We start from the raw sequence: 14,449 nt of genomic DNA, 5'->3' as shown, positions 1-14,449 counted from the left end.
AAATAAAATTAAAGTATTACCAAAAGCAAGGAGGGAGTTATACACGAGGGCATTTTACCATTGTCCTTGTTAAAGATGTATTTGTCTATTTTTCTTTTTTTAAAGAATACCCATTATCTGCACACTGGTTACTATCTCCAAAGAAATTACCATGTGAACATTCTCCATCTTTGCAGATCATTAATGCTGCACTTGCTTTGGCTGCAAGACCCAAAAGTCAAGTGGTCAAAAAAAACATGGAAATGTACAAGCACACATGGGAGAATCATATCCATGTCCTCACCGAAGCTGTAGATGACATCACAAGCATTGATGACTTCCTCGCTGTATCTGGTATGTCTTAAATCTTTTAATTTATACGTTTGCTCTTGTCAGTTTTCTGAAGCAGGGTAATTCTGAATATAATTAATTTTATGCAATATAATGAGACTCTTTTTAATGATCATCTTTCTCGAAGCAAAGTGCTGCTATGTGTGGTCTACTCTAAGATAATGAGCCTCATGCCTGGTAATCCTTACAATTCAACAATTTACACTGTGTCTCTAAAACAAACTCTTTTTCATGGACAAAGCATAATTGGAAATAGTAGCTGCAATTCTTAGGCACTTTCTGGCTTTTCGAATAAAAAATCATCTCCCCCCTGTAGTATATTTACATCTTTTTTTCTCTCTTTTATTATATGACGTTTATTGTCAAATTAGTTTCCATACAACACCCAGTGCTCATCCCAAAAGATGCCCTCTTCAATGCCCATCACCCAACCCCCCCCAACCCTCAGTTTGTTCTCAGTTTTTAAGAGTCTCTTATGCTTTGGCTCTCTCTCCCACTCTAACCTCTATGGGGGAGGGGAAGGGAAAAAAAAGAAAAAAAAAAAGAAAAAAGAGGTATTTACATCTTTTGATTTCCCTGCACTTCTCTTCCAACAGAGTTTTTCTCCACTCAGAATGGATATATATATATATATATATATATATATATATATATATATACACAGAGAGAGAGAGAGAGAGAGAGAGTGGGGGGGGGAGATGGATAGATAGATACACAGGAAAACTCTTCATTGATTTGAGATACACTATGTACTTCAGCTTCCTGTATATGTATTTGAATAATGGTGATCTAAACAATCAAATAAATAAATCTAAACATCTAACTATGTCACTTACAGATGTGTTTGAGATTTCATGTCAAACCTAAATGATTCTTTTATTACAGAATAGAACAGCATCCCACAGGATTATGAAATTATTCTCATAAAGCCATATTCTCAGAAGCATAACTTGGGTTTTGATTATATTGTTGTAATAGCAAAGAACTACTCTTTAATCTTTTTTATTTGTCTTAAAAATTAAGGCTCTCTGCTGCTTCCGATTCTGTGTCTCCCTCTCTCTCTGCCCCTCTGCCGTTCATGCTCTGTCTCTCTCTGTCTCAAAAATAAATAAACGTTAAAAAAATTTTTTTTTAAATTAAGGCTCTCCTTAAAATAAATCACATTTTCCTTTTTTTTGAAAAGAGATTTTCTTGGAATGTGACAGTATTATTTTTTATAAAATGCAAATTCTCATGAATTTCTAACATTATTTCATCTTTTAAAAGTTTCCTGATGTGGTTTGTCTAACCTGTGGAACTCATTTCTTTCATGCATATATATATTCTCATCTTGAACAATAGTGTCAGAACCCTAGTATATTTTCATGATACATTAATGATATGAAAATGTGTGATAATTTTTTTAAATTTTTATTTATTTTTGAGAGAGAAAGAGAGAATGTGAGTGGGGGAAGGTAAAGAGAGAGAGGGAGACACAGAATCTGAAGCAGGCTCCAGGCTCTGAGTGGTCTGCACAGAGTCTGATAGAAAATTCATAATAATTGTTTCAAAATTGTCTTATTTCTATAGAGTTAAAAACTTTGAAAATTATAGAAAGTGTATGGGAAAAGTATTAACATTCCTTGGTTCCACTATTCAGAAATAACAACACTGATATCTGATTTATTTCCATTTATGTTTTTAAATAAGTGTGTCATTAGGTATATCATAAATATTTAGCTGAATTTTCCCACATCATTATATATTCTTTAAAAAAATCATTCATTTATCTGTTCTTCTTTGGTTAGCATTTATATAAATTGAAATTTTAATTGCTATAAATAATGTCTTGTTAACATTTTTTGTCCATTTGCTGTCTTCTTAGTATAGATTTTGTGCATATGTGTATCCAATCAACATCTTGAATTGGGGCAATCTTTTGTTTAATTGTTAAGTGTTGAATTCTGGTTTTTAGTTGGTTCTTTAGGTTACAAAACAAAGGAAACTTCTCATAATACTCTATGTAAAGGCAGTTTATTATAGGTATACTAATAGCACAATAGGGAGACTCTCCAGGACACACAAGAACAGGAACCGTAATTGGCCAAGCCTTGCATGATTAGAGCTGTAGAAGGCTTGGCATCTGAGCAGCTCTGTAGGGCCTCTGAGCAGATGTTCATGCTTTTTCCTTTCAGTGCTGGATTAACCCGACCTAGCAACCTTCTGAGTCTGCTACTTTCTGTGAACAGAATGCTGTGCGTAACATAACAGAAAACTCATATGGAAGTTTCCTAAATAACAAAAATCTGCAATTACTTCATGTAACTAGATGTTTAAGAAAGTTGATTCTAGACTTACCAGCAAAAGCATACCAAAGGACTTGGATAGGAATAGTGAAGATATGTGAGGAATATCACTAACAATGTTTAGAATTTTCAGTACAGGGTAATAATTAAAAAGTGGACTAATATTTAATGTATCTCATTATTGTTTTAAAATTCTTTATAGATAATACACTCCATTATATTCTATACCCAGGGTGAACTGTTCCTAGTTGGCTGCTCTTTGGATGCCCTAGTTGGTAGTGGTTTATGTTATTAATGACCTATGTAGATATCTCTGTATTCTACTGACTTTCCGTTATGGTTGCATCTCAAAGCATTATACGTACCACCTAAGGCAGGAAGGCAAGCATGTTGGCTTCAAGTTATCAGGAGGAAATCCTTCTTGGGTGATTCCATCAGACTTTGTCTTACTTGTCATAGGTCAAAACTTGTTCCTGAATCTGTCTCTGGACAAATTGCTGGCAAAAGGAAATGGGATTTCCATGATGGGCTTGGAGTGGTGATTAATGGTTAATAACTGACCAAGGGCCAGAGGAAATGGTAGTCCTAATTTGTAGCACTTCCTGATTTCTGTGGCATAAATACTCTCATGTTGACAGGTGTCACGCTACTGATGTGATGTCACTGAACTCTGAGTTGGGAAGAGATTTTATAAAAACAGTTCTTGTGAGATGGTGTAAACATATCCTAGCAAACTGCTGGGCTTAGAACAGTCATAATTCAACCTTTCTGACTAATGCCTTACCATACGAACCAGATCCAGGGTTTTATGAACAGAAAAGAAGAAAACATGGCTGTTTACTAGAGACATATGTTTACCCCAAGCACTCAGTGACATCCACTCCTTTCTCAGGTCTCTGTGCTTTCATAAACTTACCTTGTATTAGTTTAGCATGAGCCCCATTGATGACTCTCATTACATCGTAACTTTCAACATCTGTTACCACAGATAATAGCATCTTTTCTCTGAATATCCCTAGTCGAATAAGTAAGAATCTAGCTGGCTTTATACATCTTTTTTTAGTATGTGGCTAGAAGTCCTAAGTCTAAGATCCCAGGGCAACCAATGGATGGGTAATCATGGTTCAAATAGCTGTGATGGTGGCCGTCTCAATCTGGCAGCTTTTGTGTGGAGCTGATTTTCTTAGAAAAAGTTGCAGATATGATTAGCAGTGAACTACTTCTCTGCTGGTACTTTATAATAACCTTTCAGAATATGCTGTTTGTACTAACAGACTTCTGATTCCTGTTTGCCAGGTAGAACAACTGAGAAGTTGGTTCATATTTGTGAATTATCTAGAGAATATTATATTTTCAAAATTTTTATAAATATTTCATCCTTTTCCTGGGCTTTCTTTCAGTAGTTAACAGCAATACTCAATTCTTTTTTTTTCTTTTCTAAGAATAAATAATAGAGGCCCTGAAAAGATCCACATTGTCTCCTAGTCAGTTATGAAAATTTGGAGATTCTTAGAACATCAGCTCTCCATATTAAAATATAAACAAAACTTAAAACCTAAAATTGGTGTGAAAGGATTCTTGGAGTTTAAACTATCATTTTATTGTCATTAGCAAAGGTAGAGATCACATCACTAAAATTTCTTATATAATGTTTTAGAATAATTAAATAATCCAATATTGACTAATAGCTCGTAAAATAATAGCAAATGTCTTCTAACTATTGCACTTCCAAATATAGAAATATCATTGATGATTTTTAAGTTGTATGTTTATATCATCACCAAATTTCTCTTGATGCACAGAAGTCAAAAGTACCACTTTTTAGAAGCTATTTTTGGATTCTTTTGTTTCCAGCTATACACAGAAAACTCTTAACATAAGTACAATCAGTTCTTTCTTGAAAATCGTAAGGAATATAGCCACCTTGTCAATTTATAATTTATTATATATTTAAAATTTTTGTGTGTAAAATTAAAATGAAACAGTGAACAAAAACCCACCTGTAAAATCAGAAGGGTGTTTGGCAGGCTAAGTTCTCTGACATTCAGTTGTCCAAAAGAGGCCCTTTTTAGTTAATGTTATTTATATAAAAACTTCCAGTGTGTTGCAAGTAATTAGAAAAAGTTCTTAAATGCATAGATTTTCAAACGTTTTGTCCCATCACTTACCATAAGAATTATTTCCACACCATTCACTATGTTTTTTTATCACTCTCTGAAAATACGTGTAACAAAACACTTGTGAGAAAGTTGCTGATCTGAAAGATTCTTTGACCACATCAACGTCTGTCTTTTGTATAGACAGAAGATGTTTCTATGTGAGGAGATATAGGAAGCTCTATCTTTCCAGCCTTCCAGGATGCCTGAAATCCCCAGGATTAGTTATCCATGTGGGAGTATAAAAATGTTTAAGATCTCTGTTTAAGATGCAAATTTGGAAGAGGAAACATATTAACACATGCCTCAGCTTTTAGAATCATTGCATTAATTGACTCATTATGAGTTATAACCTCAAGGAACTAAATTCAGAAGTAAACTTGGATAAAAGAGGAAATGACTTGGACCATAAGAACTATTCAAGAATTAGTAAGAGCTGATTACATGTGAGGGTTTGTGAAAATATGACCTTTCTTTCATTTATTCATTCATTCATTAAATATTTATTGCATAATTTTAAGTGCTAAACCCTACAAAAGCTACTGGAGATTGAAAAATGAGTCAAAGTTAGTGGCAGAGCTAACTTGCAAGGAAGCTGTGATAATGGGGATTGTTGGAGGGAGGAGACTATGTGAGGAATGGAGTAAGCCATGGACAATGGTTTGGAATTTTCTGAAAGAGAGATTGACCACTTATTGATTAGAATAAGCATTACCATTCCCTTATTGTAAAAGTTTTTCTCATTTTAAAGATAACATCCTACTGACTCTCAGTGAAGTCAATATTGAATATTGAAGGATGTCTGGAGATCTTTTACTCCATGTCCTAGATTTCTCTCTACTACATCCACTTTTCTCCATATCCATGACTCTCACCCCAGGTTAAACCACTCCCTTTACCTGACTTACCACATAATCTTTCTAGTTGAATCTCCTGCTTCCAGAGTTTTGCTTGAAGGCTGACTTTCAATAGGTATATGCTGAATGAATAAAAGTACTTATTCCCCTTTTTAATTCTATGCAAGATTAATTTGGGGAGGTTTATGCCTTAGGCTTTCAATAAATATATTCATCTTTGGGATAAATAGTTAAAAAAATCTTCAAATTATGAAAAATAATTTTAAGCATTAATCATCACAATGTTCTGTGACCTTGACTTAGTGACACAAAGGTAACTCTGATGCTGCCCTCAAAAATGTACTAACAAAAGCCTCTGTATTCATGACATTGTAGTGAACATGATCTTTGGCTGCTAAAAAGTTATATCTGAATCATTTGAAAAAGAAAAATGAAAATAAATAGATGTATAATTTTCTTTTAAAATTAATACCAAATAAACACATAATATTAGCAAGATCAAATGTTGTATCAATTGCACACAAACTAAGCACTCTTAATACTCAGTATAATCTTTATAATGTTTATGAAATAGGCGCTGCAATAAAAGGTGACCAACATAGTATGTATCTATGCAAAGATAAGTTATATGATATAATTATAACCAATTATCTATTACCATATTCACTTATATATCTCTTCATCTTATACCTATTTGAAATTTTAGTTGGTTAAAGGCATCAAGACATGACACGTTTCAGTAAAAATATATTCCCTTAAAATTGGGATTGAAATCAGATTGTGCAAAAATTGATTTTGATAAAAATATATTGAATGTCAACTGCATGCAATGCAGTAAGTATGCTGCAAAGTGGAGAAGGATGTAAAGAAGGAAAAGGCACAATGTTTGCTTTCAGAGAACTCATGATCAAGTATACATAGATCAGATCCCAAGGGATTTGATTAAATGCTGTGTAGTTAATGCTGTTGAAATGTCAGAGTATTGAGGGAACCATTTTTTTTAACATGTATTTATTTTGGGGACAGAGAGAGAGCATTAACAGGGAAGGGTCAAAGAGAGAGGGAGACACAGAATCTGAAACAGGCTCCAGGCTCTGAGCTGTCAGCACAGAGCCCGACATGGGGCTCGAACCCACGGACCGCTAGATCATGACCTGAACTGAAGTCGGACGCTTAACCGACTGAGCCACCCAGGCGCCCTGAGGGAATCATTTTTAAGGTGATCCTGTTTGAACTGAATTGTTGAATTGAACCTTGAAGAAATTGGAATAGCATCCCAGAAATAGAGAAAAATGTGCGAAAGCACATGGTGGCTTCATTACAGGAATAGAGGGTACATCTGGTGTGAAAAGTCAACGGGTGGTATTATATAAGACCCTAAATATTTGAGGAAGATGTAAATCACCTAAAATATTTAATAGTAGTGTCACAGACTATATCAGTTTTTCAGAGCACTAACTCCAGATGCTGAAAACCACTCTTATTGTGCAGAATGAAGTAGATAGAGCTAAAAAATGATTTAATTGTTCTTAGAAGGAAAAATAAAGTAAACCCCATATCAAACACGTCTTCCCTCACTTTCTTCACCTTGCCTCCAAGAAATTAAACATATGATACATCCAAGATGCGATAGTAGGAGGGTGAGGTGAGAGCCAATTTGATGACTTTAACCTGGCTCAGGCTGAATTAACTCAGGTGCCCATTTCCCAAGAAAAGGATCTCTTCTTCATCTGAATAGTGTGGTGATGATGTATAGCCAGAATCTTCTGTGCCATCGGCTAAAATCAAAAGACAGTGTTATTGTGGTTCTAAGATCTTTTGTTCCTCTTGGTTCTCTGTGATTATATTTTCGTGTGATGGTATATGCCTCAGTGATCACTGTGGAGACTTCAGGGAGATTGTACACACAGCTAGCTTTACATAAGTCATGGAAAGACAGGTAGAAAGCATGCTTTCAAAAATGGTTGAATAGGTTCCCCCAAAGTAATCCGTTATTGCTCTGTTGATAATCATGTTTTGAATAACCACCTAAACTTACATGACGAAAGCATAGTTTGGGCATGGGAACTGGAATTTATCACACATCATTCCATGTACTAACAGGCAAGTTCACTCAAGATGCTCTCATTGAATGAACAATAGATTACTGCAGGACTATTGTTTGAATATTAAGAATTTGATTTTTAGAAAAGCTATAATTAGAAGTCATTTTTATTAAAATCAGATTTGAGAATTTTTGTCAGAACTTTAAGGTAAACTGGAGGAATCATCAATAATCTTACTGGTGAGGTAACCAGCACTATGGGATTATGTCTTACACTTGTATATAAAGGTAATAGATATTTCCTAAATTCTGAAGATCTAATTGCTATGTACTTATAAAACCTCTGAATGATAAAATAGACTTTAGTAAGGGATTTTTTAAAAAATTTCCATAGAAAATGTATGTACAGTATTAATTACCATATTATTTGTGATGGACACATTGACAGAAATTTTTAACAAAAACAGAGAATCAAAGTGAGTCCAAAATTTCATTTGCATTTAGTTATTTCTGAACAGTGTCTCAACTGTAAGCACATGCATTTATTTTTTTTAATTTAAAAAATTTTTAATGTTTATTTTTGAGAGAGAGAGAGAGAGAGACAGAGCACAAGTGTTGGGGGGGGGGGTGTCAGAGAGAGATGGAAACCCAGAATCCGAAACAGGCTCCAGGCTCTAAGCTGTCAGCCCAGAGCCCCAAGTGGGGCTCAAACCCATGAACTGTGAGATCATGACCTGAGCTGACGTCAGAAGCTTAACCAACTAGCCACCCAGGTGCCCCTAATACATGCATTTAATAAGTGTAATTTGAGTAATTACACTTAATATGGTGACTCCTGTGGGAAAAAATCCTTAATATGGTGACTCCTGTGGAGTCACCACATATAGATTAGATGACGGATTCAAAGGAAAGTTTCTCCTTCCCATACAATAGTCCCCCACCTACTTGTGAGTCTAAGATGTGCTCCTGAGCATTCTGAAAGACCAAAGTCTTCAGTCACAAATAAAGGGGTTTTAGGCAGGAAAAGCAGGATGCTCCCCACCTATATTTTCTCCAAAGATAGGAAAAATGGAAAGAACATGCCTCCTGCTACACTGGTGGCTGCAGATACAAGACCTGAAAGTATGAAGTCATGTATCTGAAATTGAAAATTTGTGTTGGCATACTTTTGGGTCTTTAATAGCATCCTAGAGAATCTTAAAACAGTAAAAACCTCTTCTTACAGAATGGCTCCAGAGCTTGTGTTGTGAACAATTTATGTGTATTTGAGAAATACAGCTAGGAATTACATTCTCACAAAGCATATATCATTCCTACTAATATTTCACCACTGAAGGAAATCCCATAGATGAGGCATCAAGCCAATGGATTGTATCTCTAGAATCATGGGATGCACAGGAAGAGAAGAATCTGGAGTGGGTTAAGCATGCTTAGGATTGATGATTTTGTCATTTCCTACCAAATCTTTGGAAAATAACCTCAACTTATTAAATTCCCTTCTCTAAAATATTAATAATTATATTATTTTGCCATGGTCTGAATGTTTGGGTCCCACCGAATTCTTATGTTGAAACCCTAGTGTCCTATATGAAAGTATTAGAAGGCAGGGCCTTTGGGTGTTACTTAGGTCAGTAATGTGGAGCCCTCATAAATGGGATTAATCTTCTTATAAAGGAGACCCTACAGAGATCCCTAGCCCCTTCCACTATGTGAGAACATAGTGGGAGGCATTGGATATAAACCAGGAAAAGGCTCTCATCAGAATACAACCATGCTGGTGCCTTGATCTTGGAACTCCCAGCCTCTAGAACAGTAAAAAATAAATTTCTGTTTATAAACTACCTAGTCTGTGTTATTGTGTTAGAGCAGCCTGCACGAACTAAGACACATTTACCCATTTATTTAAAAAATATGTACTGAGCACCTACTAGGTGATAAGAATGTTAAATTCTGAAGATAGAACAGGACTCTCTACCTTCTTAGAACTCACATTCTTTCATGGTTGGGAGAATTAAATAAAATGATAGACAATAAAACCATGGTTTGTGAGCATAACTCATTCCAGAACCATGCTTATAATCCAAAGCACTTGCATACCAAAGCTAATTTCCCCATAAGAAGTAATGCAAACTCAGATGATTTATTCTACAACCCAAAAATATTCATATAAAATGATTACAATACTGTAATATAATGTAAAATAATAAAGAAAATAACAAAATATAAAGAAAAACAAACTAATTAACCTGCACTTACCTTTGAAAACCTTCATGGTTGGTGTGAGGGAGACAAGAGAGGGTTATTGTGCAGAACGACTTTCATTATCACTAATGGATGTTGACTGTAGTACAGTATTAATAAACTCTTGTCATATACTGTGTTTAATATAACTAGCAATAAGGCAGCAGGGGAAAGGGTCTATATCTGCAGGCAGCCTGATCTAGAATGAAGCAAAGCATTCCTAAGCTTACTGTTGTATGGAAAAGCAAAGGATTGGCCATAGGTGCTTTTTATTTTTTAATATAATTTATAGTCAAGTTGGTTTCCATACAACACCCAGTGCTCATCCCAACAAGTGCCCTGCTCAATGCCCATCACTCACTTTCCCCTCTCCCGCACCCATCAACCCTCATTTTTTTTCCTGAGTATCCAAGAGTCTCTTATGGTTTGCCTCCCTCCCTCTCTGTAACTTCCCCTCCCCTTTCCCCTCCCCCATGGTCTTCTGTTAAGTTTCTCAATGTCCACATATGAAAATATAGACCATAGGTGCTTTGAAGTGACAAAAAATACACTAGTGTCAGTTGTGGACACCTTCCAATGTTCTGAATAATCACTGATTTCTGCCAGACAGCCTGAGACTGAGCATCTGAGAATGGGAGACAGTCACCCACAATCCTGCAGTGAAAGAGAGAGAGAAAGAGAAAGAGAGAGAACCATTGGCTCAGTTGTGATCATGTGATGTTTGGTGTCATGTACAACTCATATTGCAAGGCATCGCTCGTTTACCAAGTTAAAATTTATTAGAAATGTTTACTCATCTTGAAGAACATTCACAGAACAAGTTACTCACAATCCAAGATTTTACTGTATTTAAAATGCTTTGAAGAGTGATTAAGACATAGTAAGTGGCCTAGTAAAAGATAGATGTTATTTACTAGTATCTTTGGCAGGCCATTCTTAAAATTTAAAACAGGTATGATAAAGATAAATCTCTATAATTTTTTAAAATGTTTAGTTATTTATTTTGGGAAAGAGAGCACGCACGGGAGAAGGGTAAAGAGAGAGGGAGGGAGAGAATCCCAAGCAGGCTCCATGCTATCAGCGCAGAGCTCATTGCAGGACTTAATCTCATGAACTGTGAGATCATTTTCTAAGCCAAAGTTCAGAGTTAGATGCTTAACCAACAAGTGACCCAGGAGCCCCAAAGATAAATCTCTTTAAAGGACTACCTTGTTAAAAAAAAAAAAAAAAAGAGGTTAGAGTGGGAGAGATCCAAAGCATAAGAGACTCTTAAAAACTGAGAACAAACTGAGGGCTGATGGGGGGTGGGAAGGAGGGGAGGGTGGGTGATGGGTATTGAAGAGGGCATCTTTTGGGATGAGTACTGAGTGTTGTATGGAAACAAATTTGACAATAAATTTCATATATTTAAAAAAAAAGGATTACCTTGTTAAACTATCCCAATACTTAGTACATTATGATTTAATGTCAGATATTGACAAGATGTAGTAGAATGGGAACTCTTACACACTGCTTCTGGGAAGGTAAATTTTTATAATTTGTTTGAAGAACAAAACAGGAGTATGTAGTACCTGGACTATTTTGCCACAAATATCCATATATGTATATGAGAAACTTGTACACATATTCATAAAGAAAAATTGTGCAAATATGATCATTATGGATTATTTTAAATAGTGAAAGTTTAAAATAATATAAAAACCCATCAGTAGGAGAATGAATAAATAGCAGCAAACATAGTCGTTAAAACAAACTTGTTTCATATGTCAACAGATTTTTAAAACCAATATTGAGTAAATTAGCAAGTTTTAGAGCAATGTGAACAGTAGGGTGCCATAAATGCCACACATAACAAATACATAAGAGTGATTAACTCTGGAGAAGAAGAAGTTGGATGGGACTGAGAAAGAGTACATGTGGGACTTAGATTGTAATGCTTGATTGTTTAAAAGTAATATCATAACAAAATCTGATGAAAAAATAGCATCCATTGTTATTGAAGTACGTAGATTAGTTTCTATATTTTATTATGATTTCTACTTTTCTTAAACTTTTATAATAAAGGAGTTACTGGAGGAGTAAATGTCAAGGTAGAAGGACAGACAGCATGATTGATTCTGTGCCTGGGCTAACACAGAGATCTTCCCCCGGGTGACCCATATCTGCACCTGAAACTCACCAAATAATGGAGATCACCCAGTATTCTTGAGTTTGATTGTGAATCTCAGTAATACTGAGTAAGAAAATGCTTTGTGAACGTGAGCCTAAACCTTTATCACTAAGGGTCAGATTGTGATGGACTGATATTTGGTGAGGTTTTGTCCCATTTTTTACCCTTGTTTTGTGAATGAGGGTTATCAAAAGGATGGCTAGACTTAAAAAAACAATTGTGAAATATTTCAAGCATCCATAAAAGACTAGAGTACATAGAATATTAAACAATGTAATCTTATCAGGAATCTTTATCAAACCTTCACTTTTGTCATACTTGTTATTACATGTAAAATTGAAGACCCTTCTGTAACCTTTCCTAGGTTTTTACAAATTTCCCTTTATTAAGAATGTTGATGAAAGTTCTTGCCTCTTGAGAAGCAGAGCTGCATGACAGACATTTTCCTTCTATGGATTAGATCTAAAGCATCAAAATAATCAGAACCTGTTTTAGGGACTAGAATCTTTTTACATTGGGCATATGAATAATCAAAGCTAAAGCTGAAAATTTTTCCATAAGGGTATGATAACACAATTTGAGTGATATTCTATGCTACCATCTTCATGGAAATTGTGATAGTAAGTAACGGAGGAATGAATGTCTTTGAAGCAGGAACCCAACACACATTTTGGTATTGGCAAGTTAATCATTTATTGTGTTAGTCAACAAATATTTATTGAACAATTTGTATTTACCCTAGAAATAACAATGGTGAGTAAGACACATTGGACTTATTTATTACAGATCTATAGTCTAATTGAGGAAACAGTCTTTCTGATGCCAATTGTAATGTGGTAAAATAGGTTCTGTTTAGGCTGTCTTTCTATCGGCAAAGAAATTGTGTGACAGCCAATCTTTGAAATCTCATCATTTTGTAATTATTACTTGAGTTTGTGATCACTCTCTCATATGTTGGCATTTAGGACCTATAGGATTTAATTCAAAGAAGGTCCAAAGCAAAATCCATATTTACTATAGTATTATTTTATTCATCTCTCTAATAATTATGGATGCACAGCAAATAATTTTCAATCTGGTTCTCCATGGCATTTTTTAAAATGTATAATTAGCAAGAATTTACAAATAAGCTAACCATTTACATCCATTTATAAGTTTTTTTTAAGTTTTTTTTTTAATTTATTTTGGGAGAGAGAGAGGGAGAGAGCACTCATGTGAGCAGGGGTGGGGCAAGGAGAGAGGAAGAGAGAGAATTCCAAGCAGGCTCCGCACCGTCAGCACAGAGCCTGATGTGGGGCTTGAACACATGAACTGTGAGACCATGACCTGAGCTGAAACCAAGATCCAAATGCTTAATCAACTGAGCCACCCTGGCACCCTTCCATTTATAATTTTATATGTATTTGTTTTCTTTCTACACCATACATTTCCTTGTAGGAAATCAGCTGCTTTGAAATTTCAGTTTTTCATAACATATACCTGTTAATTGATAATTTAGGAATATGACTATTAAAAATCTAAACTAAAAATATATATACTTTAAACTACCAAAAATCGAACACTTAATTGTAATATTTTGATTTTAAAATATCCAGTGCCATCTAGACCAGGTAAAACACAACTCCCCAAGGCCTTTTCAAGTTAGTCTATGTTAGGGAATTTCAGGAATTTCATCAACCTAAGATGAAACTTATTTTTTTAAATGAATTTCTAATGTACTATATGTGGAAAATGGTCATCAGAGGAATGAAAAATGGGCTTTTTGTGTATCTAAATAATTCAATATATAATGACAACATTTAAATTCCCAAGGAGTCATTTAATATCTTCTTGCAAATTTGTATCCACCCTTTTGATGGTGATTTATGTGCTTTCTGTTTCCATAATAAATTGCAAATAAATCCTCTTCGCCTAACTACGTGGGAAATTTCATGAAAACAGAGATATTCAATCTTGTGATTTTACTCTTTCTTTCTGAATTGGGTTATAAAATCTAGTTAGCTAAAATTGTATACATTGTTTATGATCAGTACATTACATAGGGTAACCTCATATTCAAAGTATAAAAACTGGGGGCGCCTGGGTGGCTTGGTCGGTTAAGCGACCGACTTCGGCTCAGGTCATGATCTCACGGTCCGTGAGTTCGAGCCCCACGTCGGGCTCTGTGCTGACAGCTCAGAGCCTGGAGCCTGTTTCAGATTCTGTGTCTCCCTCTCCCTCTGCTCCTCCCCTGTTCATGCTCTGTCTCTCTCTGTCTTAAAAATAAATAACGTTAAAAAAAATTAAAAAAAAACCCAAAGTATAAAAACTGGCTGAAGAACAATGGAGACTTACTCTAAATTATAAATCAGTTCTGTATAGATCTA

General features: G+C 35.0%; 1 protein-coding gene across 1 annotated transcript in view; it reads left to right on the top strand.

The window, feature by feature from the left end:
- The window catches only part of CTNNA3 (catenin alpha 3), a 1,798,979-nt gene that overhangs the window by 1,209,814 nt on the left and 574,716 nt on the right, over positions 1-14,449 (top strand). Inside the window, exon 12 of the mRNA XM_047826392.1 lies at positions 177-333. Within this exon, the coding sequence (XP_047682348.1) occupies positions 177-333 (157 nt within the window). The remainder of the gene's footprint in view (positions 1-176; positions 334-14,449) is intronic.

The sequence above is a fragment of the Prionailurus viverrinus genome, chromosome D2 (genome assembly GCF_022837055.1).
Source record: "Prionailurus viverrinus isolate Anna chromosome D2, UM_Priviv_1.0, whole genome shotgun sequence".
NCBI classification, from domain to species: Eukaryota; Metazoa; Chordata; class Mammalia; order Carnivora; family Felidae; genus Prionailurus; species Prionailurus viverrinus.
The sequence above is the reverse complement of the archived record's forward strand: the minus strand, read 5'-3'. Positions and strand labels throughout refer to the sequence as shown.